General features: G+C 45.1%; 1 protein-coding gene across 1 annotated transcript in view; it reads right to left on the reverse strand.

Moving 5' to 3' along the window:
• LOC140740476 (palmitoyltransferase ZDHHC11-like) overlaps positions 1–27,556 on the reverse strand; it is a 56,855-nt gene that overhangs the window by 7,685 nt on the left and 21,614 nt on the right. Inside the window, exons 6-10 of the mRNA XM_073069657.1 lie at positions 25,995–26,150; positions 17,510–17,625; positions 13,525–13,595; positions 12,211–12,313; positions 8,897–8,999 (exon numbers count right to left, since the gene is read on the reverse strand). Of these exons, the coding sequence (XP_072925758.1) occupies positions 8,897–8,999; positions 12,211–12,313; positions 13,525–13,595; positions 17,510–17,625; positions 25,995–26,150 (549 nt within the window). The remainder of the gene's footprint in view (positions 1–8,896; positions 9,000–12,210; positions 12,314–13,524; positions 13,596–17,509; positions 17,626–25,994; positions 26,151–27,556) is intronic.

The following is a 27,556-nucleotide window of genomic DNA, read 5'->3' on the forward strand; positions in this document are numbered from 1 at the left end:
GAAATTTGTATGGATTTCACGGACATGGGAGCAAGGTTAAGGACCCCCAAGAACCACCGATACCTGTTAGTTATAGTGGACCGATTCTCGAGATGGGTAGAAGCTTTCCCCATAAGGGCGGAGGATGGTGAGACGGTGGTCAACGTCCTTACCCAGGAACTGATTCCCCGATACGGAGTCCCCACTAAAATCTGCACAGACAATGGCACCCACTTTAAAAACGAACACTTGGCCAGAGTAGAGGGCGTTCTAGGGATAACCCATCGGTTCGGCAGTGTCTACCACCCAGAGAGCCAGGGTCTAGTGGAAAGAGCAAATCGAACCATAAAAGACAAAATTGCAAAAGTAATGGCAGGCACCCAGCTCACTTGGGTGGAGGCCCTCCCCCTGGCTCTGATGTCCATGCGGCAAGAAAAGAATGGGGAAACCTTTCTAACACCACACGAGATATTAACGGGGCGCTCCATGCCGGGACCGCACACATCGCCGCGGTGGGAGGAAAACTGGGAGACAATGAATCAGGACATGACCCAATACATGATAGAGTCCTGGGCCAGATGGTGAGGCTCATAGCTAAGCAAGTCAGGAATGCCCACCCTGAGGACGCACCCCCCGAGCTGCCGCTAAAAATAGGAGATGAGGTCTACCTGCGGCAGCCAGGGCGCTCCTCCTGGAGCGAGCAGCGATGGCATGGCCCGTACCCTGTTACAGAAATTTCAAACAATACACTCAAGGTAGGAAGGGAGGGGGACAATAACTGGCACCATTTCTCGCACTGCTCTAGGACAAAGAAAGGAAGACCGATTGATCCCGATTCCGACATAGAGGAGGAGGAAGCCGAGGAAGATGACGCCATGGAAAACCCTGATATGGGTAGGAGTAATGCTCCTAGGTAAGGCGCCGATGGCCGAAGCGGGAAGGGGAGGAGATGCGTGCGGAGCAAATATCATCCTTAATGCGGACCCTCATACAGGTAGGACATTCCAGTTCGACCTGTGCGATGTGATCAACTGTTGGGGCGACAAGAAAGCCTGGACTGGGTATAATGTCTACATGTGTCCATTCACCTTGGGATACCCGAACCCATGGGTAAAGGAGTGTAGCGCATGGATAAATGTATGGTGGTGGACAGGCCCAGACCAGTCCTGGCTGGATAAGAGGCCAAACAATCGAGGGTCCTCCAAACCCTACTATGAGTTTAAGAGGAAGGTGAGCCTTTACAGGGGCTCTGTTTGGGGAAGAAAGCAGGGAGTGAATCCGTTAATCCTGACACTCAAGGAAGAAATACACAACCCTTTTAGTATGAAGGGATGGTCGTCACAGACCTGCTCCACTCGTCGCGGGTCAGAGGTCAGGGAGCATGGGGCGGGGGGCGTGCTCTATCTGATCATAAGGGCGGACGTGACAGGCCGAGACCCATGGGGAATTATCCGGATCAATCTGGGAACCCACACAGACCCAGGATTGGGTCCCACAGCCAGCCCTGTCCTGGTAAAGAGTTCGGACACGAATAAGATAACTCCCCGGGAGTATATTGCAATTGAGACAGGGTACGTGGAAGCAAACGCCTGGGTTGACCGAGTGGTCCAATACACCACCCAGGCAGCGATAGGGGACTGCTGGGTATGTGCTACGGGGAAACCCACACTCCTCATGAGTCCTAGCCCCTTTGAGGAAAAAAGACACTTTCTGTTGCGCCCTCGAACTCATGTCACTAACCAACCCCTCTGCCGGGTGTAAGTCCTGGGAAACCTATTTCCCCATGGCCCCGGCCAATGTGACCCCACCAGCCTTTAGGGTGGACCCGATCAGGAACATCACTTGCGTTACTAACCTGTCCCCGTCGGATCAGCCCTACAGAGTGGGCAACCTACCTGACAGTGCATGTTCTACCCGGATCAGTCTTACTGGCACCGAAAACGCCACCATGCTGACTGTCAGCAGAGCGGACCTCTGGTGGTACTGTGGGAAACGGGTCCTATATAATTGGCTACCTGTAAACTGGGAGGGGACCTGCACCCTGATCACTCTAAATGTACCTCTTTTCATTGCGGCAAAGAATCCAGGGGACTACACCCTCAACCCAATCCCTGATGAAATCGGGAGGTGGTATAGGAACAAGAGGGCGCTCACTGAAAGGGGGGAAAGGAACCCCGATGGGATATGGATCGATGCTATCGGTCAGGCTAGAAACATCCCGGACGAATATAAACTGGCAGACGAGGTAGCTGCAGGCTTTGAGAGCTTTCCACTTTTTTCAGCCATATTCCCAATCACCACCAATAAAAATGTCAACCGGATCAACCTGATCCACTATAACGTGCAGAGGCTGGCTAATCTAACCAGGGACATCGCGGAAGCTGTCCACGAGCAGCTATCACAGACGTCCCTAATGACCCTGCAGAACAGAATTGCCATAGATATGATCTTAGCAGAGAAGGGCGGAGTGTGCGCCCTGTTTGGTGACATGTGCTGTATGACCATAGCAAACAATACAGGCCCGGACGGATCACTAACCAAGGGCTTGACTAAATTGCGATCCCTGGCTAATGAGCTAAAGCAACAATCAGGAGTCAATAACCCAGTGCTGAATTGGTTGAAACGTACGTTTGGGGAATGGGGGGTCCTACTTGGACAGTTGGCACTGGGACTGTCTATTTCAATTGCTATCTTTATCACGTGTGGTTGTTGTTGCATACCCTGCATCAGGACCCTAGTGGTCCGAACTATAGATCGAGCCTTGACTGGAAAGGATGGACCTCCACCGGCGTACCAGGCACCCTTGTTCCCGGTGGAAGGGGCGACCGAGGCCCTCCCGAAAGCGGACGCACTATGGGAGAACACGGACTGGAATGGGCCATACCAAGGAGGAAATTGAGAGTTGTTTTTGAATAAGTTTTCTGAAATGTTGCATGCTACTTGTAAAAATCGCGAATGTTTAGGGAACCCCTACCCATATTTTGTGACCCTAGGTCGGACAAATCAGGATGTGCAAATAGGGAGGACACGCCAAAGAGTGCTGGGGGACACTCACCTCCCTGCCTGATCCCGGCAGCCGCGGAAAAGATTGTAAGGGATGTGGGGATGTGGCCTTTGGGAGGCCAAGGGAGGGAGTGTTGGGTTTAATTAGTATTTGGGTTTTTAATTAGTATTTGGGTTCAATTAGTATTTGGGTTTAATTTGTGTCGGGGTTAATTCGGGACCACCATTACAGGTCAGGAGTGGCTCACGTAACGCACATCATGTTAGCTGGAATGCGAGGGAGGGGGAGCGAAACTGGGGACCCCGCTACACCGATACTATTTGTCACGCGATACAGTAAACAAAAGAAACTCGTGAGCATCTGGCTATGGGCCAATAGATGGACACGAGTACCTGATATTACCTAATATGTAACGGGGTATTGTGGTGGGGGGAAAAAGGGATATAAATAAGAGCAGATTGTAAGGAGAGGCCAGAAAGCGCGCCTTCTCCAGCGATTCCGTCGATTCGCTGTACCAGTTACGATTCAGCCAATAAAGCCACGTTTTGCTATATTCCGGTGTTGGTTGTCTCTCTTCCTAAAAGAATACAGGGCAGAATTTCAAGCCCAACAGAGCCCAGCGCATCTCCCACTCTGAACCTGGTGGTGTGGGAGCCCAGCGCATCTCCCACTCTGAACCTGGTGGTGTGGGACTCCAGCGCATCTCCCACTCTGAACCTGGTGGTGTGGGACCCCAGCGCACCTCCCACTCTGACCCTGGTGGTGTGGGAGCCCAGTGCACCTCCCACTCTGAACCTAGTGGTGTGGGACCCCAGCGCACCTCCCACTGAACCTGGTGGTGTGGGACCAAAGCTCACCTCCCACTCTGAACCTGGTGGTGTGGGAGCCCAGTGCACCTCCCACTCTGACCCTGGTGGTGTGGGACCCCAGTGCACCTCCCACTGAACCTGGTGGTGTGGGAGCCCAGTGCATCTCCCACTCTGAACCTGGTGGTGTGGGAGCCCAGTGCATCTCCCACTCTGACCCTGGTGGTGTGGGACCCCAGTGCACCTCCCACTCTGACCCTGGTGGTGTGGGACCCCAGTGCACCTCCCACTGAACCTGGTGGTGTGGGACCCCAGCGCACCTCCCACTCTGAACCTGGTGGTGTGGGACCCCAGTGCACCTCCCACCCTGACCCTGGTGGTGTGGGAGCCCAGCGCATCTCCCACTCTGAACCTGGTGGTGTGGGACCCCAGAGCACCTCCCACTCTGAACCTGGTGGTGTGGGAGCCCAGCGCATCTCCCACTCTGAACCTGGTGGTGTGGGAGCCCAGCGCATCTCCCACTCTGAACCTGGTGGTGTGGGAGCCCAGCGCACCTCCCACTCTGACCCTGGTGGTGTGGGTCCCCAGCACACCTCCCACTCTGAACCTGGTGGTGTGGGACCCCAGCGCACCTCCCACTCTGAACCTGGTGGTGTGGGACCCCAGCGCACCTCCCACTCTGAACCTGGTGGTGTGGGACCCCAGCGCACCTCCCACTCTGACCTTGGTGGTGTGGGACCCCAGTGCACCTCCCACTCTGAACCTGGGTGGTGTGGGACCCCAGTGCACCTCCCACTCTGACCCTGGTGGTGTGGGTCCCCAGTGCACCTCCCACTCTGACCCTGGTGGTGTGGGACCCCAGCGCAACTCCCACTCTGACCCTGGTGGTATGGGTCCCCAGTGCACCTCCCACTCTGACCTCGGTGGTGTGGGACCCCAGTGCACCTCCCACTCTGAACCTGGGAGGTGTGGGACCCCAGTGCACCTCCCACTCTGAACCTGGTGGTGTGGGAGCTCAGTGCATCTCCCACTCTGAACCTGGTGGTGTGGGACCCCAGTGCACCTCCCACTCTGAACCTGGTGGTGTAGGACCCCAGTGCACCTCCCACTCTGAACCTGGTGGTGTGGGACCGCAGAGCACCTCCTACTCTGAACCTGGTGGTGTGGGAGCCCAGCGCACCTCCCACTCTGAACCTGGTGGTGTGGGACCGCAGAGCACCTCCCACTCTGAACCTGGTGGTGTGGGAGCCCAGCGCACCTCCCACTCTGAACCTGGTGGTGTGGGAGCCCAGCGCACCTCCCACTCTGACCCTGGTGGTGTGGGACCCCAGCGCACCTCCCACTCTGAACCTGGTGGTGTGGGTCCCCAGCACACCTCCCACTCTGAACCTGGTGGTGTGGGACCCCAGCGCACCTCCCACTCTGAACCTGGTGGAGTGGGACCCCAGCGCATCTCCCACTCTGACCCTGGTGGTGTGGGTCCCCAGTGCACCTCCCACTCTGACCTCGGTGGTGTGGGACCCCAGTGCACCTCCCACTCTGAACCTGGGTGGTGTGGGACCCCAGTGCACCTCCCACTCTGAACCTGGTGGTGTGGGAGCTCAGTGCATCTCCCACTCTGAACCTGGTGGTGTGGGACCCCAGTGCACCTCCCACTCTGAACCTGGTGGTGTGGGACCCCAGTGCACCTCCCACTCTGAACCTGGGTGGTGTGGGACCCCAGTGCATCTCCCACTCTGATTTTATTTGCTGTAAACTCATAAATATAGAATCACCCTTCCTGCTTCTAGTGCTGGTCTTTTGTGGATAGTTCTGGTCCCTTAGCTACAATGCTCTTTTATTAAAACATGATACTCATAATTACAAGTCCCTCACTCTTTCTTTGTCGAACACCTCAGCTCCAGTTGCTCTTTCCTTTCCAAACTTTATGAGGATATTTGGGCTTCCTACATCTCTGTCGATCTCACTTAGATCTTGTTATCCACCAAATCAAATTCCCACCTGTGCCACACTATTGCTAAAGTTCTGATCACTACTATCATCCGATTTGATTGAAACAAGGACTTGTGTCCTTCCTTCTCAACTTGTCTGCAACCTTCAATGTTGATTTCACTTTCCTTTTCCTATATCTATTCAGTGTTTTCTGGATGAATGGAATCACATTCACCTGCTCTCACCAGACTGCCATCAGCAGTAGAATTTTGTGCAGCACTTGCATCATTTGCACCGTTACCTCTGGCGATCACATCTCCCCCTTCTCCCTGTATGTGCATCGTCTTGTCAACATTATTTGAAATGACAGCCTCAGCTTTACCGCTTGACAACTTCTCTTGATCCTAAACTTTCTCAAAATTAATAGACTGGCCTTGTGCGTGTCATCAGTAAGATCTCCTGTATTCCCCTCTATTTATGGACATCCCCTCATCCTTGCCAAAGCTCTACCACTCAAACCTCTTTTTTTGTTAACTGGACACTTGATGAAGCACAAAGAATTCCTGGCCTGTCTTTCTTCTTTTCTTCTCCATAAATATAATCATTCAGAATTCTGTTGTCTATATTTTATACATCCTTTACTCTGGCTTCTTGATTTATGGTAAAGCAAAATCTCAATTTCATAAATGTTTGTTTTTCATATTCCTCTAATCACTTCTGTCTTGCAATCTCATGAATAATATACCATATCTGCACTCTTCTAAGTCTAGCCTCTTGAGGATCTCTGTATTCAATTCTCCATGACTAATATCAATGCTTTGAGCTGTCAAAGTTCTCTCTCTCTCCCTCCCTCTCTCGCCCTCCCTCCCTCCCTTCCCCCCTTGGCTTGTTGTAGAATCACAGATCAGTTGCTTCACAGGAGTGTGCCTTTCAGCACACTGCCCACTGTGGGTACCCAAAGAGCAACTCATTTGGTCCCAAACTATCTTCTTTCCCCCGAGCTATGAAAATTATTTTCTCCATTTCCATTTCTCTTATCCCTGACTGTTCCTGCTTCTAGGACTCTTTCAGGCACAGAGTTCCAGATCTGTCTCTCACTGTGTAATAGTGTTTCTCCTTATACCTCTCCTTTACTGTATTTCCCTTTCACTTCAACTATATCTCTGGGTTCCAACCAACCCCTCCAAAAATAAGATCCTTAAGTCATATTTGAGAGAGCTTTTCTTGGTTTTAACCTAAAATTGGTCATAGTCTTGTACAGCTCCATAACATGTCCATCTCGTCATTGTCTTATACAGGTCCATCAAATCTCTAACTGGTCATAGTCTTGTATAGGTCCAACAAATGTCCAACTGGTCATCATCTTGTACAACTCCATCAAATATCCAGTCAATCTTCTTTAGTGTGAGGAAAATGACTCCAGCTTCTCCTATCTCATCTTGAAGCAAAAATCACTCATTCCTGGAAATTTTCCAGTAAATCTTCTTTGCCTTTGAAGGCCTTCGCATAGTCACCAAAACTGGATACTATACTTCAGATGTGATCTTTTGCACAAAGGGGTTATGTTGAATTTTCATGCTGTGATGCCCCTATTTATGAAGGTGTTCTCCCATGTTGATGGAAAGCACTAATGACAGCCCCTTGACTAACGAAGTCACTCTGGTAAATGAGATAGGGTTTTCCAAACAAAAGGAGAATAAGGGTATGGCCTAATGAATCTTGCTGAGTGCCTGGGGAAAAGGAACACGGCTGGTCACTTGACACCACTGAATGGGCTTGCAACCCGTGGACGTAACAAAGGAAGCTGTCGATACAGGCTTCATTTGGCAGCAGGTTAAAAAGACAGCTCTCCCTGAAAGACCACTACTCCCACCACACTAAAAGGAAAACTGGTTCAGCCCTAATGTGGCAGATGGATTACATCGAAGCCCTGCCACAGCAGTAACTATGTAAATACTTGCTCACCATGGCTAACACATATTCGAGTCTGATTAGGACCATACGCTGAAGGGATTGCATTGTTTTGGGGACCCGCAGGATATACAATCGGATACCGGGTCTCATTTTGTAGGACAAGGGTGCTCTGGTTTCCTCCCACAGTCTAAAGAGGTACCAGTTAGCAGGTTAATTGGTCATTGTAAATTGCCCTGTGATTAAGCTGGTGTTAAATCAGTGGGTTGCTAGTTGGTGCGGCTTGCTGAGCCAGAAAGGCCTATTCCGTGCTGTATCTCTAAATAACAAGAGCCTGAAAGACTGGACCACCAGCAACAGTGTATCACATCCTCCATGACGGCCCAAGCATCAGGGCTGATTAAAAGGATGAATCGAAGAAACAAAACTGCCTCTTAAAATCGACCTACACCCTACAGGGGTGGCTGGCTGTACCAACTCAAGGTACAAAGATCACCTACAATTAGAACGATCAGGAATGCCCCAAAACCCCGAGGAGAAAGTGGTCACAATAGAAAAGCTTCCAGCAGCGGGTGGGAGACTATGGCACAGGTACAAGGGAAGGGACTATCTGGAATGTGGGGAGCCAGAGTGATTTCTTATGCCCTGCCCCTTACCTACAATGCATGCAAGTCAATAAAACTACAGTGAAAGAAACTAGTTGAGTAATTCAGCACAAGATGAAAATCAACGTGACTCAAATAGCTGAATATATTTCAGAAGACTGAAATAAAGTGCAGTAAATATGATGCTTTAGCTATCTATTAACTAAAATCAATAGACTTTTACATTAAAAGGTAACACGAGTGAATCTGCAGATGCTGGAAATAAATAAAAACACAAAATGCTGGCAGAACTCAGCAGGCCAGACAGCATCTATGGGAGGAGGTAGTGACGACGTTTTGGGCTGAGACCTCAATCCACTCCTGATGAAGGGTTTTGGGCCGAAACGTCGTCACTACCTCCTCCCATAGATGCTGTCTGGCCTGCTGAGTTCTGCCAGCATTTTGTGTTTTTATGACTTTTACATTAACTTTGTCGCAATATGTTGATACCATTTAAACAAATGTTCTTCTTTTGATAAATAGATTAGTTCATTTCAAATTATGAAAATTTAGAAAATCAGGCTATTAGGACATTATAAAAGTTCACAATCCCTTCAATTTGTTTTAAGTACAAACTTTTTTAAAAACTTTACTTCAGGTAGTAACTATTTAACCCTTACCTGGTGGTAGTTGAGAAGGTCGAAATGGTCTTTTAGTGGTCCTGATTGCAGCCGTGCGTTTAAATCTACGTGCAGACATTTTACGTCTTCGTTTTTCCTTCAACTACAGAAAGATTCATATCAGTTATTCACCGAATGTAAAATACTGCCAGAAGGATATATACGTTTCATTCAGAAACTGACAGAGCTGTTCACATGCAAAGTACTACTTTAATTACGTCCAGTAGACACTTTATTAGATACATCTGTACACCAGCTCGTAAATACAAATATCTAATCAGCCAATCATGTGGTAACAACTCAATGCATAAAAACATGCAGACGTGGTCAAGAGATTCAGTTGTTATTAAGGTCAAACATCAGAATGGGCAAGAAATGTGATTTAAGTGACCTTGACCATGGATTGATTGTTGGTGCCAGATGAGGTGGTTTAGCATCTCTCAGAAACTGCTAATCTCCTGAGATTTCCGCACACAACAGCCCTTAGAATTTACAGAGAACGGTGCAAAACACAATAAGCATACAGTGAGCAGCAGGTCTGCAGGCAAAAACACCTTAATGAGAGAGGTCAGAGGAGAATAGTCAAACTGGTTCAAGCTACAAAAGGGTGATAATCACACCAACGTTCAAGAAGAGAAGGGTGAGCTGCCTCAATGACTATCACCCATTGGCACTCACAATTACTGTGATTAAGTGCTTTGAGAGCTTGGTCATGGCTAGAACCAACTCCTGCCTCAGCAAGGACCTGGATCCAGCACAATTGGCCTATCACCACAATAGGTCTACAGCAGATGCAATTTCCCTGGCTCTTGGTACAATAGAAATACCTAGCTCAGGCTGCTGTCTATTGATTATGGCTCAGCGCTCAATGTTATCGATAGCACGCTCTGTTCTAATGAACAAACTCCAAAACTCGGGCCTCAGTACCTCCCCCTGCAACTTCCTCACCAGGAGACCACAGTCTGTGCAGATCAGAAATAACATCTCCACTCGCTGAAAATCAACAATGGTGTGCTTCAAGGATACGTGCTTACTCTCTCTACACCCACAACTGTGTGTGACTAAGCACAACTCAAATGCCATCTATAAATTTGCTGCAGACACAACTACTGTTGGCAGAATTTCAGATGGTGACGAGGAGGGTGGATGAACGGTGTTGTGACAACAACATTGTACTCAACGTCAGTAAGACCAAGGATTAAATGTGGACTTCAGAAAGGGGAAGTCAGCACAACATAACATCAATCCTCATAGAGTGACCAGTTCCAAGTTCCTGGGTGTCAAGAGCTCTGAGGATCTAACCTGGTCCCAACATATCGATGCAGTTAAAAAGTTATAGGGACAGTCAATATGGATTTGTGCGTGGAAGGTCATATTTGACAAATCTTATTGAATTTTTTGAAGAGGTTACTAGGAAAGTTGACGAGGGTAAAGCAGTGGATGTTGTCTACATGGACTTCAGTAAGGCCTCTGACAAGGTTCCACACGGAAGGTTAGTTAGGAATGTTCAATCGTTAGGTATTAGTATTGAAGAAGTAAAATGGATTCAACAGTGGCTGGATGGGAAATGCCAGATAGTAGTTGTGGATAACTTTGTCAGGTTGGAGGCCAGTGACTAGTGGTGTGCCTCAGGGATCTATACTGGGTCCAGTGTTGTTTGTCATATACATTAATGATCTGGATGATGGGGTGGTAAGTTGCATTAGTAGGTATGCAGATGATACTCTGCTAGGTGGCGTTGTGGATAATGAAGTAGGTTTTCAAAGCTTACAGAGAGATTTAGGCCAGTTAGAAGAGTGCGCTGAAAGATGGCAGATGGAGTTTAATGCTGATAAGTGTGAGGTGCTACATTTTGGTAGGAATAATCAAAATAGGACATACATGGTAAATGGTAGGGTATTGAGGAATGCAGTAGAACAGAGTGATCTAGGAGTAATGGTGCTTAGTTCCCTGAAGGTAGAATCTCATGTGGATAGGGTGATGACGAAAGCTTTTGGTATGCTGGCCTGTATAAATCAGAGCATTGAGTACAGGAGTTGGGATGTAATGTTAAGATTGTACAAGGCATTGGTGAGGCCAAATTTGAAGTATTGTGTACAGTTCTGGTCACCAAATTATAGGAAACATGTCAACAAAATAGAGTACAGAGGAGATTTACTAGAATGTTACCTGAGTTTCAGTACCTAAGTTACAGAGAAAGGTTGAACAAGTTATGTCTTTATTCTTTAAAGCGTAGAAGGTTGAGGGGGGACTTGATAGAGGTATTTAAAATTATGAGGGCGATAGACAGAGTTGACGTGGATAGGCTTTTTCCATTGAGAGTAGGGGAGATTCAAACAAGAGGACATGAGTTGAGAGTTAGGGGGCAAAAGTTTAAGGGTAACACGAGGGGGAACTTCTTTACTCAGAGTGGTAGCTGTGTGGAACGAGCTTCCAGTAGAAGTGGTAGAGGCAGGTTCGATACTGTCATTTAAAAAACAATTGCATAGGTATATGGACAGGAAAGGAATGGAGGGTTATGGGCTGAGGGCAGGTCGGTGGGACTAGGTGACTGTAAGCGTTCGGCACGGACTAGAAGGGCTGAGATGGCCTATTTCCATGCTGCAATTGTTATATGGTTATACGTTAAAGGCGGCAAGACAGCGACTATACTTCATTAGGAGTTTGAAGAGATTTGGTGTGTTAACAAATACACTCAAAAACATCTATAGATGTAACATGATTCTGACAGGCTGCATGACTGTCTGGTACGGGGGGTTCGGGAGTGCTACTGCACAGGACCAAAAGAAGCTGCAGAGGGTTGTAAATTTAGTCAGCTCCATCTTGGGTACTAGCCTACAAAGAAATCAGGACACCTTCAAGGAGCGGTGTTTCAGAAAGGTAACGTCCATTATTAAGGACCTTCAGCAGCCAGGGCATGCCCTTTTCTCACTGTTACCATCGGGTAGGAGGTACAGAAGCCTGAAGGCATACACTCAGCAATTCAGGAACAGCTTCTCCCCTTCTGCTAACCAAGTCCTAAATGGACATTGAACCCGTGAACACTACCTCACTTTTTGTAATATATATGATTTGTTATTGTACAATTTTTAATCTATTCAATATACATATACTGTAATTGATTTATTTATTATTATTTTATTATTTTTTTCTTCTTCTGTATTATGTATTGCATTGAACTGCTGGTAAGTTAACAAATTTCACAACACATGCCAGTGATAATAAACCTGATTCTGATCAATATCTCTGAAGATCTATCCTGAATTCATTAATTATAAATACTTCGAAATGTTCTCTGCATCAGCCTCCTTTACCTGCGAAATCTTCTTTCTTCTGTCTTGATTACAACTAGAAGCAACTGTTGGGAAACTTTCATCCTCTATCATGACAGTGTCCTGGCGATACTCTGATGTTGACCTATGAAACAGATGATAGGATACAAAGTAAAACAAAGTGATGTATAGACAGTCAGTGGTAAGATGCAAGATTTTTCACACTAGTAAAGAGGGAAATGACAGATAAATTTACCTTGTTGTCTGATGGTTATCTATGTAAACATGTAACCTGACACATTCAATCCTGTGTCTGGTCTAACTTTACTGATAAGCATAAATCAGTCAAGCATTCTTTTGCTGCTGACTTTGTTCAATGCTATTAGTATTTCTGAGTCTCGATCTCACAAGCTTTATTATAGAGTCCAACTACTGATGTTAGGCTAACAGGTTGGTGTTTCCGAGTTTTCTCTCTTCCCATCTACAAAAGTCTATCTTGCCATTTCTATCACTTCCCATTTAGGTATCTCACTGTATTGTTCTTCTGATGTACGCAAAATCTCAAGCACTTAGGAAACAGAATAAAATCAGTTCTCCTACACCCTACCATGGTTCCCAGTATATTTTTTATAACTGATTTTGATTGCAGAAAACATCTAACATCTCCAAATTTAAAAAATATCTGCTTCCTGGCCCAGTACCAATATTGATCTAAGGACTATCATGTATACCGAATCAGGCATTCACTATAAACATGTCCTCAGAGTTAAATGTACTTGAATTCCAACAAGCCTATTTAAAAGAATATTTTGTTGTAAAAAATATACACCCAATTTCAATAATACATCTAACTGCAGGGTTATAGTTAGATAATGTGAGCAAATTAAGATGTTGCATGCTGGTATAAATAAATATTGTACATGAAGACTCAACTTGGTGGTATATGTTCGATATGGAGGGGCCACTACACTGGATTGAAAAGAGCTGTCGAATGCTGCAAACCCAGCCAGCTCCATCATGTGGCACTCACCTCCCCAGCATCGAGGACATCTTCAACACGTGATGCCTCAAATAGGAGGCATCCATCATTAAGGATCCCCATCACCCAGGACATACCCTCTTCTCATTGCTATTATCCAGGAGGAGGTACAGGAGCCTAAAGACACACACTCAACATTTCAGGAACAGTTCCCTCTCCTCCGCCATCAAATTAATTTGAATGGATTTGATTTAATGTTGTAAATTAACATAATGCTATCTTATGGACTTACTCTAACACTTCTTTTAAAATGATTATCAATTTAGCTTTGGATGCTGAGACAAGTTAGAACGAGTAATTATTCATTTGTTACTGACCCATCTGTTGAGGTGCTCTCAAAGTGAACGTGAGTATTACCCTTTTGATGAGATGCCGCATTATTAGTATTCTGGAAAACAGAAGGGTTACCATACCATTTGAGCTTCCGTTTAAAAAAAAATACAATCTTCACTATAGACATGCTTCTTTCAAAGTGGCCCAGGTAGAAACACACATTTTTGCCAATCAGCTTTTCATTACTGGTCTCTCGGGATGGAAGCAAAACGTTTCATCAGTACAACCAAAGGTTAATGATTATACAATTAAAGATAAAGATGGCAGAATTTCAGTTTTGTTTAATATTTAATGATAAATATATGCTAGGATTGGTACAAATTTGTTAAGTCATAAACCAAGCCTGCTAAGCTCAAAGCTAAACTTTCAATCGTAAGAAGCTCTGCTGGAAGACGCACATGTGTGGAGGGCTGACATTGGGTGCAACTTGTCCAGATTAAAGAATATTTGCCCTTGAAACTGAATTTTCACCAATATCTAAAGATATTTTCACCATATCTTTAGAAATGGCATAAAGGGGATAAAAGTAATTTGTCCAATTCAAATTGTTATACTGGAACGTAACTGTCAATATTTGAACATTAAATATCAAGTTCAGAACCAATAACTGCTTTATCAATAGCCAAAATCTGAAAATAAAAGTACATCATACAATATCAGCCAATGATAGTGCTTCCTCAGATAGAGAAAATTACTTTTATTCTGTTTAATTTCCTTTGGCCACTTCCTCCAAGAAGCTTATCCAATTTACTTTTAAACTGAGTTACAGATTGTACAAGAGAAACTTTTTATCTTGCCTTTAAATGGTTGATCTCTAATATTAAAACCTTTTATTCTTCAATTCTTAACCATTGATGCTTCTACTTTACTTTCAACTGACGTCTCAAGCAGATGGCCTATTCTACTGTTTTCAAGGAATACAAGTAATGTAAATAGTGAATACAAGAAATTCTGCAGATGCTGGAAATCCAAAGCAACGCACACAAAATGCTGTAGGAACTCAGCAGATCAAGCAGCATCTACAGAAATGAACGAACAGTTGATATTTCGAGCCGAGGCCCTTCTTCAGGACTAGAAAGGAAGCGGGAAGATGCCAGAATGAAAAAGTAGGGAAGGAAAAGGGAAAAGGTCAAGCCAGGTGGAATTCAAGGTCCTGGGTTTGTTGGAACTCAAGTTGGCAGTGGAGTCCGAGGTCCAGTGCTGCCTGGGTTCATTGGAACTGGAGTTGGCAGTGGAGTTTGAGGTTTGATACTGCCTGGGTTCGTTGGAGCTGGAGTTGGCAGTGGTGGAATCTGAAGTCTGGTGCCGCCTGGGTACATTGGAACCGGAGCTGGTGATGGAATCTGAGGTCTAGTGCCACCCAGGTTTGTTGGAGCTGGAGCTGGCAGTGGTGGAGTCTGAGGTCCAGTGCTGCTCAGGGTCATGGAACTGGAGTTGGCAGCGGTGGACTCCGATGTCCAGTGCTGCCTAGGTTTGTTGGAGCTGGAGTTGAGATTTGGCAGTGGTGGACTCCGAGGTCCAGTGCTGTCTAGGTTTGTTGGAGCTGGAGTTGGCAGTGGTGGAATCTGAAGTTTGGTGCTGCCTGGGTACATTGGAACCGGAGCTGGTAGTGGAATCTGAGGTCTAGTGCTGTCTAGGTTTGTTGCAACCTGAGTTGGGAGTGGTGGAGTCTGAGATCTGGTGCCACCTGGGTTTGTTAGAACTGGAGTTGGTGGTGGAGTCTGAGGTCTGGTGCTGCCCGGGTTCTTTGGAGCTGGAGTTGGCGAGGATTGTATCCCCAGAATGGAGGTGTCCAGGGCTGTCGGAACCGGGGTCTGAGTCAGCGGGATCTGCGGTCTGGAGTACGGAGATCTGATCCTTCCTGGAAGTGAGGAAGGCAAAGAACTGGCAGTTGAAGGCATGGATATGGTGGAGGATGAAATGTTGGACAGGTCCATGGTAGGTGAAGGAGAAAGAGGCCTGCAGCTTTGGCAGACACTGAGACAGGACCTGCAGGTACCCCTGCAGAGTGGAGAGGGTTTATGTGACAAATAGACCTGTTTCAGATTTTATCTTTTTGTACAATCACCTTTAAATATGTTTGCCAATCTCATCCCCTTAAAACTGTATCATTTAGGACATACTCTAATATCTTTTCTTAACATGGTCCTTATATGGCCATTAACAAACATATCATCTTCACTTGCACCAATGCTCATATTAAAAAAAGTCTTGGCATTGATACTGTGGGTCACTAATACACATACTAAGCAAATCTAAAAAGCAACAAATTTAGCCGGCTATTTTCCCAAAATCAACTACTACTACTATGTCGACTCAGGCCTAGGGAGGCAGCGTCGGGCAAAATCAACACTCATCTCTTATACAGCAACTTATCAACACCCTTTGAAACCTGATAGAGATACCCTGAAGTAAAAGAGAATTACTCTAATGGTTCCTCAGTCAACATCACTTAAATTTATTATTCAACCACAATCTCAGTGCTGATCTCACCACTGTACAAGAAACTTGCCATGTAAAATCTTTTGAACTCTCCTCCCCCCACCCCTACCATCACCTTAAAGCTATCCCCCTTAGCATTTAACATTTCCACTCTGAAACAAAGACTGTTGAAGGGTCTTGGCCTGAAATGTTGACGGTTTAATTCCTTCTATACCTGCCACCTGACCTACTGAGTTCCTCCAGAACTCTGTGTGTTGTCGTGGTGAACTACATACACCTGTCTGGACACGCCCCCCCCCCCCCCCCCCGCTGACTGCTCCTGTGGCTCCTCCCACTGACCGTGGCTCTTCCCACAGACCCTGGTATAAAGGTGATTGAGGCCTGAGACCTGCCCTCAGTCTCCAGGATGTAGCATGGTGGTCAATTGCTGCTTGTTCTTTCTTCCAGCCGATATCTCGCCTCACGTCTCAGAGAGTTATTGATGGTGCATCAGTTGTTCAGGATTTCTAGCAACTGTAGACCTCCCTTATGCTTCTGACTATCTAAATTATCTATGCTTCACAAATTTACATTGGAAATTGATTTATTATTGCCCCATGTACTAAGATACAATGCAACACTTTTGCATCAGTGCCATACCAACACGTCATTCCATTCAGACCACATACTTCAGTCAGGTCTTCCCTTCAGCCTCTGACAGTACAAATAAAAAAGTCCAAGCTTGTTTATCCTCTCCTTACAGCTGATCTCTTTAATCCAGACAACATCCTGGTGAACTCTTCTGTACCCTGTTCAAAGCCTCTACATCCTTCTTGAAATGAAGCAAGCACAACTGCACACAAATCTCCAAATTGTAGCACACCAGCTGCAAAATGACTTCACCACTTTTACACTGAACACCTCTACTGACAAAGGCAAATATGTCGTGCCTGCTTTATCGCCTTCTTACGATAGGTGCCACTTTCAGGGAGCTATGAACATACTCCAAAATGCCTCTGTAAATCAATGCTGTTAAGAATCCTCCTAAAAACTCTATACCTTCATCTTATGTGCAAACTCCCAAAGTGTAGCACCTCACAGAGGTCCAGCTGAAGGTCCACCCATCATTTCTCTGACAATATTCCTGACTGGTTAAGATCCTGCTGAATCATTTGTCAACCTTCCTCATTGTCCAATACTGGAGCACAGATGTACTCTACATGTTTTCATGTTTCTTAGCATGATGTCTCAATGCTTAGTAGACCTCCACGTTACCACTTTTTACTTTTACTCAAATCTTCCTAGACTATTTATATCCTAAATTCCAGCCCATGTCATTTTATTAGTTAGAATCTATTAACTTCTATTCATTTCTCTACGTACAAAATACTTCCTGTTTCTGCCACTCTCTCAAGATTCACAATCCACTGTCAATATCTTAATCAGCTTAATCTGAGAACATAAAGCAAAGTTTTCTGAACAGGCGCAGGACAGTATCAGAAGTTATAAAATGCACGTATCACATATAGAAAACTGACACCTTGCTACCTGATTAGACTTCCATCGTAAAGCTTCTATGTCATGATCATTTTGTGGTGAAACTTTCGACACTTTCTGTTCACGGCGGAAAAGTATATATTCATAAGTGCTTATTTGTTTCCACACTGTCAGATAAAGAACATATCCAAGTTATGTGACACCTGCAAATTCTACACTGAATCTCTAACAACATCTTGCAAGATGAGTAATAATATTAAATTCATTTTGCATGTTAGTTGTGGGCTTTGTACATAAATGAGAATCAAATTTAGAAGTAAAATTTATTAAGATAACAAACTGAAAAATATATGTAAAATGTTTTAAGAGCTTTTGAGACTTTAGAAAATCAAAATATATTTTTTAATGCTGAACACCATTAGAACCGACTTTTATCATGAAAACATTGAGAAGTTTATTTGATAAATGCTAAAACGTTCATTTTTGCTACTATGCAATATATCAGTGGTTTTGGATGCATGTATCGTTTCTGCAATTAGGTGGAACATTAGCAAGATATTTTCCAGTTATATGCTTATGGATGGAGAATTGGCACACATGCATGTGGTGTATCTTGATAAACAAAAAGGCAATGGTGGGGGATGATAGGTGAAACAAGGGGAGGGAGAGAGTAAATGGGTTGGGGAAGGGTAATGATAGACAAAGAGATCAGAGGTGACAGATGGAAGAGCTAAAGGCAAACGGACTCTGATCGGAGAGGGCAGTGGACTATAGGAGAAAGGACACCAGAGGGAGGTAATGGGCAGGTGAGGAGAAAAGAAGGGGCAACGGGGAGCCAGATTGGGGAATGGAAGAGTGATGGGAAAGCAGGAGAAATTTCCATAGGTTAGAGACATTAATGCCCATGTCATCAGGTTGGATCCAACAACCTTTCTAAGATAAAACTTTTATTTCTATAATTACCACAGCTAGTGCATTCTAGAATTATTCAATTGTCTTCAAGTTATAATCCAAGGCTGTAAATGTAACCCCCTGGGTCGCCTCAGGCTCGCTCAGCTCGTTCTCGTCTAGGGGGAGCAGCCTTTGGCCCCGCCAAACTAGGTAATCAGCTTGTGTGGATGCTGTGTGATGTCCCCACCTCCCCCAAAAACAGACAGTACACCATATGCGATTAAATGAGTACAATATATAAAGGTTACTATAACTAAGTGATTAATAACGATACAGTATATATGAAGAAAAAAAATAAAGAAAAGGCGCCAAACTTATCAAAGTCCAAACCACTTCGTGCACAACCGTTGGAGCTCAATTACTGAAGTCTTCTGGCCACCATTCGATCTCCTCGACTCGCAGCATAGGACCATCCGAAGTGGTCAACCAAGCACATCTAGCTTCATCTCCTCTCCTCGGGGTACCTCCTGGCCTTGGACCCCTGCTTTAGGTCCGTTCCTCGCCCAGTTTACAGCATCGTCTCCTATCTCTCTCAACCCCTCGCGTCGATCTCCCCAAAAGCCCGCCAACAATAGCTTACAGACTCAGAAGAAAGAACAACATTAATCTCAATTGGTTTACAAAGGAATACAATTCTCGTTATCAGTAAATTTTAATCCAAACAAGCTTCCAGCACTCTCTCGCAACAAAGAAGCATTCCTACTTTTAACAAAATAAAGAAGCCATTTTGATTACATACACAGTAACAAAGAAAAAGAAGAAATCCCCTTTACACTCTCCCCCCACCAAATAAAAGTCATGTCCTCATGACTATTAAATAACTCGCCACCTTTCCTGACAACACACCCTAACCCAAGCACAAACAGTGACATCGCCTCCCCACACAGTAAACCTCATGCCCTGTTCCTCAGGCGCTACATAGGCCAACTATCTGGGAGTTCCCTAACCCTTCTGAGACCTCCGTACCCCCTCACCTAAACCCTTCAGGCTCGGACACAACTGGGGATACCTCGGGCACGCTACCAATTCCTCTCTCAACCTCTCACTCATGCCACCCACTGCACACAGCTAACCCTCCCCACTACACATGACTCAGTGGGAGAAGGGCCAAAGGTCTCGTCCTCAATCGAGGGAAAGTCAGCAAAAGGCAGCATGTACCACACATCTAGCACATCATCCATCGAATCTGTATTCGTCCTCATTTCTGCTATCGGTAGCTGCTGTTTGAACTTCTCCAAATGGAAACACGTGGCCTGCACTGCTCCTGCAGTCTCTTCAGCCTCCTGCAATTGAGATATCAGCTTCTTCTCTGGCCCCTGCAAATCTCGCCACAGGCTCAGCAGTTCTGACTCACGCATCCCGGCCATCTCAATCTGGGACACAGTTACTCCAACAGCTTCTTCCACCCGACCTGAAAAGCAGCAGTTCAAGATTGGTCAGCCTCCAGTTCAGTATTCACTGCACTTCTCTCCAGCTTTTTCTTCCTCATGACTTCTTCCAGATCAACTTTTTCCAGTCTCTCCGTCTTCATTTCAAACTTCATTCCGTAGAGACAGTTACTCACTAGCTGCGACCTTCGCCAGCCCTGGCACGTGTCCAGAAAACACTTTAATTCTGTAGTTCTCAGCCGCTCCTGCAACGACCTCACTTCATATTCTCCTGAGGCAAATCCAAATACCAAGAGATCATCCACATACGCCAAAACTCCAAACGCCTCCACATCCCCCATGGTCTTCCACATACCCCGCAGGAAGGTTGCAAGGGCTCCGGATATGCCCTGTGGCATCGTTTTGGACCGGAAGACTCCTAGGGAACTTATAAGTTGAATAGGGAGTTAACATTGGCACGTGGCAAAGGTAATGTCACAGTAGTTATGGGGGATTTCAACATGCAGATGAACTGGGAGAATCAGGTTGGTGCTGGACCACAGGATAGGGAGTTTGTAGAGTGCCTACGGGATGCATTCTTGGAACAGCTTGTACGAGAGCTGACCAGGGACAAGACTATTCTGGATTTAGTGTTATGTAATGAACAGGATTTGATAAGCGATCTTGCAGTAAAGGAGCCATTAGGAGGTAGTGATCATAATATGATAAGTTTTTATCTGCAATTTGAGAAGGATAAGGGCAGCTCGGAGGTGTCAGTGTTGCAATTGAACAGGGGAAACTATGGAGCCATGGGGAAGGAGCTGGCCAAAGTTGACTGGATGGATAGCCTAGGAGAAAAGACAGTGGAACAGCAATGGCAGGTATTCTTGGGAATAATGCACAAGGTGCAAAATCAGTTCATCCCCCAGAGAAGGAAGGAGGGGGGAAAGGGACCACAGTGGTTGACAAAAGAAGTAAGAGATTGCATAGCATTAAAAAAAAGTAAGTATGACAGAGCTAAGGTGAGTGGGAGGACAGATGATTGGGAAGATTTTAAGGAACATCAGAACTTAACTAAAAAGGCAATATGGGGAGAAAAAATGAGGCACGAACGCAAGCTAGCCAGGAATATAAAGGAAGATAGCAAAAGCTTTTTTAGGTATGTGAAGAGAAAGAAGATAGTTAAGAACAATGTTGGGCCCTTGAAGAATGAATTGGGTGAAATTGTTATGGGAAACAGAGAAATGGCATAAGAATTTAATGAGTACTTTAGATCTGTTTTCACTAAGGAAGACACAAGCAATCTCCCAGATGTATGGATGGGCCAAGAACATAGGGTAACAGAGGAAATGAAACAGATTGACATTAGGAAGAAAATGGTGATGAGTAGACTGATGGGACTGAAGGCTGACAAATCCCCAGGTCCAGATGGTCTGCATCCTAGGGTACTAAAGGAGGTGACCCTGGAAATTGCGGGTGCATTGGTAATCATTTTCCAATGTTCCTTAGATTCAGGATCAGTTCCTGAGAATTGGAGAATGGCTAATGTTTTCCCACTTTTTAAGAAAGGAGGGAGGGAGAAAACAGAGAACTATCGACCTGTCAGCCTGACATCGGAGGTGGGGAAGATGCTAGAGTCCATTACTAAGGATGAAACAGTGGCATATCTAGATAGCAGTGATAGGATTGGGCCGAGCCAGCATGGATTTACCAAGGGTAAATCATGCTTGACTAATCTGCTGGAGTTTTTCGAGGATGTAACCAGGAAGTTCGATGGGGTAGATCCAGTGGATGTAGTGTACCTCGATTTTCAGAAGGCATTTGATAAGGTCCCACATAGGAGATCGGTGGGTAAAATCAAAGCTCAGGGCATCGGGGGGAAGACATTAACATGGATAGAAAACTGGTTGGCAAATAGAAAGCAAAGGGTAGCGGTGAATGGGTGTTTCTCGGAATGGCAGGTAGTGACTAGTGGGGTGCCACAGGGCTCGGTATTGGGACCACAGCTGTTTGCAACTTACGTCAACGATGTAGATGAAGGTATTGAGAATAACATCAGCAAATTTGCTGATGATACTAAGCTGGGTGTCAGTGCGACATGTGATGAGGATGTTAGGAGAATTCAGGGTGACTTGGATAGGCTGGGTGAGTAGGCATATACTTGGCAGATGACGTTTAATGTGAATAAGTGTGAGGTTATCCACTTTGGGAGTAAGAACAGGAAGGCAGATTATTATCTGAACAGTGTAGAGTTAGGTAAGGGAGAAATACAAAGAGATCTAAGAGACTTGTTCATCAGTCACTGATGCAAGTGCAGCAGGCAGTGAAGAAGGCTAATAGAATGTTGGCCTTTATTACAATGGGAATTGAGTACAAGAGCAAGGAAATCCTCTTGCATTTGTACAGAGCCCTGATGAGACCACACCTGGAGTACTTTGTACAGTTTTGGTCTCCAGGGTTAAGGAAGGACATCCTGGCTGTAGAGGAAGTGCAGCGTAGATTCACGAGGTTAATTCCTGGGATGTCTGGACTGTCTTACGCAGAGAGGTTAGAGAGTCTGGGCTTCTACATGCTGGAATTAAGGAGATTGAGAGGGGATCTGATTGAAACATATAAGATTATTAAGGGATTGGACAAGATAGAGGCAGGAAATATGTTCCAGATGCTGGGAGAGTCCAGTACCAGAGGGCATGGTTTGAGAATAAGGGGTAGGTCATTTAGGACAGAGTTAAGGAAAAACTTCTTCTCCCAGAGAGTTGTGGGGGTCTGGAATGCACTTCCTCGGAAGGTAGTGGAGGCCAATTCTCTGGATGCTTTCAAGAAGGAGCTAGATAGGTATCTTATGAATAGGGGAATCAAGGGATATGGGGACAAGGCAGGAACCGGGTATTGATAGTAGATGATCAGCCATGATCTCAAAATGGCGGTGCAGGCTCAAAGGGCCGAATGGTCGACTTCTGCACCTATTGTCTTCTCCTTGTCGGCTCCACTCATCGGGATCTGGCAACATCCACTCCTCAGATCCAGCACCTTAAACCACTTCGCACCACTCAGATAGGCCATCGCCTCTTCGGCCCTCAGGGCCATATTCTGGTCACTGACCGTGCACCTCTTCAGCGCAATATAATCCACACACACGCTACCTACATCTTCCACGGCTTCAGGGGCCAGTCGCCGCAACCTCTCTCTCACCGAGGTGTCTTCAGCGGTCAACTCCCCTCCCTCGTGGTATTTCGCAGCGTCCACTAAGAGGGTCTCACCCTCAGATACTTTCCCCAGGCCGTACCACCACCGGCTCTTGTTTGAATTCGGTACTGGCCCAATGTTGCTACACACATCCGCACAAGCAGCTCGAAACTCTGGGTGCATCGACAATGCCTCCAAACAGCTCTCATCCGCCTCCTCCGGGCAGGCCCCCAAGAGCACCAGCAGGATACTGGTTCTCTCCAGAACCGAAACGCTGCCCGTCTCAACGGTGTCCGGACACATCAGCATTAATGATTCATGAACCTCAGCCCCCTCTACATTTACCTCTAAGAACTCCATTTTCACTGACCAACAACTGTCGTCTGGATAATCACCGGCACTGGTACCCCAAATCTCCAGTGCCCTCAATGTCGTCAAGGGTAAATGCTTCCAATAACGGTTATAAAACAAACTGTACAGCAACTTAACCGGCGCCCCGGTGCCGAGGATGGCTTTAACTTGACTTCCATCCATCCGTAACAACACCTGTGCGTGTGGTCCCTCTAAGCCTTCAGGAATAGGGTCTGTTCCTTTCGGGAGTTCTTTGGTACATTGCTGGGAATGTGCTCCCCCAGAGACCCCAAGCCGTTCCCCCACTGGGTCTCCTCCATGTACCCTGACACCTCTCGGATCAACTGAACAACTGAGGGAAGAGGTGATACCCTTGACAGATCCTCTTGGCACCGCAAGCAATTTATCAGCCCCCCTAGCCAAAAGGGATACCCTAAAAACTTTCCACCAACCTCCTGCCACGGATATGATAAGCCCCCCCAGCTGCGGCATTTGACTTCCAGTCGAGCCACACGCATTTTCCCACACTTTCACATAACTGACAGCTGTCACCCCGAGGTAATTGTACCCGACAGTTCTAACAACGCCACCAGTCCGCCTACTCAAACTTCCAACCAATCCCTGTCGCTTTCCCTCAGCCAAGCACTGCCACTCACCCAACAACTGAGAGGTCCGCTCCGCCCACGCCCCTTTGGGGCTGGACATTACAAAGAAAAAGAAGAAATCCCCTTTACAATGGTACAAAGAATATATGCTTTTCCATATCCATCACATCATTCTCCCTAACTTCTGCCCTCTTCAACATGATCCGAGCACTAGGCACATCTTTACCTCTCCCAACTCTCCATTTTCTACAGGGATCTCTCTCTACATGATTCCCTGGGGCACTTACTACTCCCCACTCATCTTCTTCCTGGCACTTATGCCTGCAAGCATGACCAGTTCTACACTTGCCCCTACCTCCTCCTTCACCTCCATTTAGAGTCCCAAACATTCCTTCCAAGTGAGGCGACGTTTCACCTGCAAATCTGTCAGGGTCATCTACTGTATCTGGTGCTCCTGGTGACGCCTCCTCTACATTGGTGAGAGTCAATGTAGACTGAGTGGCCACTCGATGAGCACTTTCACTCCATCTGCCACAAAAAGATGGGATTTCCCGTGGGAACACATTTCAATTTGACTTCCCATTCCCATTCCGACATAACAGACCATGGCCTCACATACTGTCCTGAGGCCACTCTCAGACTGGAGAAGCAACAACTCATATTCCTTCTGGGTAGCCTCACCAGATGGCTATGGAGGCCAGGTCGATGGACATATTTAAAGTGTAGTTTGATGGTTCTCGATTAGTCGGAGCATCAAAGGTTATGGGGAGAAAGCAGGAAAATTGGGTTGAGATGGAAAATAAATCAGTGATGATACTCATTAGCTGAATGGCCTAATTCTGCTTCTCTGTCTTATTGTCTTCAATTACTATATTTTGATTTCTATGACACATCAATTTCTTTATTTGAAAAAAATTCAATCTCAGAATGTCCACTTTGCTAATAATGAACTGGCTTTGTAATCTGAATACAACCAAGAGCTACGGAACTATGAAACATAAATGATCTGAAGGTCAATTGAATGTGTATGAGAACAGCAAAGGCCATTTCTATTTACCTTCATTTCTATATTCTTTGAATCTGTTCCAAGATTTGAACCTGTCCTGTCAGAATCAGGAACGATTAACTGTCTTTGGTCAGGCATCAAACTTCAAGATTAGTTTCGTTTGTTCGTTCACTTATTCTGTGCTGTGTCATATGACCTGTGGCATCATAATCTTTCTATGACCACAATTGTCCTTGGTAGATTTTTTTTTAGACATGCTTTGCCATTGCACCCTTCTGGGCAGTTTCTTTACAAGACAGATGACCCCAACCATTATCAATATTCTTCAGAGGTTGCCTGGTGTCAGCGGTCACATAACCAGGACTTATGATATGCACCAGCTGCTCATATGATCTTCCAGCACCTGCTCCCATGGCTTCATGTCACCCTGATCTTGGAGTGGGGGGGGGGGGGGGGGGTGGAGCTCTAAGCAGGTGCTACACCTTGCCCAAGGATGACCTGCAGACTGAGGCAAGGAGCGCATTACACCTTCTTTGGTAGAGACAATTCTCCACCCTGACATTCATCTAGATTAGTAATCCAGTTAAATATTACATTTATGCTGCCCTCTGGGTGAGATTAACAAAGTACCCATCTTCCTTTCAATTATTTCATGAAAAGAAATGCAAGGTTTGAGGTCTGCAGCCTTGAAGCAGAACAGAAGTGGTAAAACTAAAACTATGGAACAGTACCCTGCTGCTGATAATTACAAGGAACAGTCCAGGAAAACCAACTTTCTATTTAATAAATGGAGTTCTCTATTGGGAAAGTAGGATTAGTCTGCTCGACTGTGGTTAAAACCATATGCTAAGCCTATTTTATCGTCAGTCATATTTTCTATGATCTGTCAAAGTAGATACCTTCCATCGCACAGAACGGATCAAGTTCAACTTTTAAACAATCTTTTCCTTGTAACACAATCTTTAAGACATAATTTAAAGAGGTCTGAATTTCTTTTTTAAAAAAACAGTATACTAGCGGTGAATCTTACTGACATTAAAATGGGAGCAGACATTCTGTACATTACTTACTGATGTAGAAGTGGAAGAACAGAAGTTCGCACAAAACTATCAGTGCAGTCACACTTAGTCCAATAGTCACCACAGCGAGACCAAGAATAGTAGTTGCATTTGTATGAATGGAAAAATATGGCAGAAATACAAGCCAGGTATTTGTATCATTTACAACTGTTGGAATAAAGAGTACAAGTTTAAACTTGATTTAAGTTCCACCAGTTCTTTCCCAGTCTACGTTTTTTTTTAAAAAGGGCTTAAGGTATAATTCTGAAGATTCAGAGCAGCAGAACCTCTATTGATAATCAGACTGCCTGATTCCATAAAACGACTTAAACTTGATAAAAGTCCTTATTGTTTCTTTTGTGAAATGCGCTTGGTGTATAAAATTATCAAACTTAATCTAAAATGCACGTCCTTTTATCCACATTTCTACAAACATAACTAAAGATTTCAAGCTTTTTGAAAGATCAATGACTTTACAATTTTTATAAAGTACATAAAGTGATGAAATAATTCCATCAGAGCAATAAAATTAGTGGGACTTAAAAATGTTCAAAGAAAGTAAATACACTAACATGACATAAGCTTTTTAGTCACTGTGGGGGGTGTACGCTGTATACACCAAAACGCAATAATATTTCTGTCACTGTGGGGAGGGTAGACTGTATACACTAATATGAAATAATATTTCAATTTTCTGTTTAGAGTCAAGGGATTATTAACTATGAAAAATAACAGAGTATAAAAATACTAAAGAATTGATAATGTAGTGTTCTTGCACATAATTGCATGAAAGCCAGAAACTCCTATTGCCTTAGATAATATGGATCTCCAAGACACACTTAAATCAAGATCCAAGTGTATTGATTACCATTAATATTTCAAAACACATTTACACAAAATATTAACATAATTAAGAATTTCAATTCAGGATTTTAAATATTTCTTTACAGTAATTATTCAAATTATCAAGTCATTGGAACTAAGTGTTTAAAAAACCTTGGACTGATACTAATTTTTGAATGTTTAATCCTATGGCAAAGTAGAACTGTTGCATCTAGCAAATACAAGCAAATTGGAGCTTATCAAGAAGAGAGCCTGTTCAGAACCTCATTTATTGTGGGAAAAAGTTGGAAAATTATAAATATGTATTAGAATCGATGATCAAACTGTTTTTTCCCAAATCTGTAGCTGGTGAATACAGGCAAACCTATGTTATTTGGTTGGGACGTGGTGGAGATAGGTTTCTGCTCCTAGAAAACAATCCAGATGTCTATGCTACATAATACAAAGCCACATTATAACCATATAACAATTACAGCACGGAATCAGGCCATCTCGGCCCTTCTAGTCCGTGCCGACGCTTACTCTCACCTAGTCCCACTGGCCCGCACTCAGCCCATAACCCTCCATTCCTTTCCTGTCCATATACCTATCCAATTTTACTTTAAATGACAATACCGAACCTGCCTCTACTACTTCTACTGGAAGCTCATTCCACACAGCTACCACTCTCTGAGTAAAGAAATTCCCCCTCGTGTTACCCTTAAAATTTTGCCCCCTAACTCTCAAGTCAT

This window comes from Hemitrygon akajei, chromosome 17 (assembly GCF_048418815.1).
Source record: "Hemitrygon akajei chromosome 17, sHemAka1.3, whole genome shotgun sequence".
In the NCBI taxonomy this organism is placed as follows: domain Eukaryota; kingdom Metazoa; phylum Chordata; class Chondrichthyes; order Myliobatiformes; family Dasyatidae; genus Hemitrygon; species Hemitrygon akajei.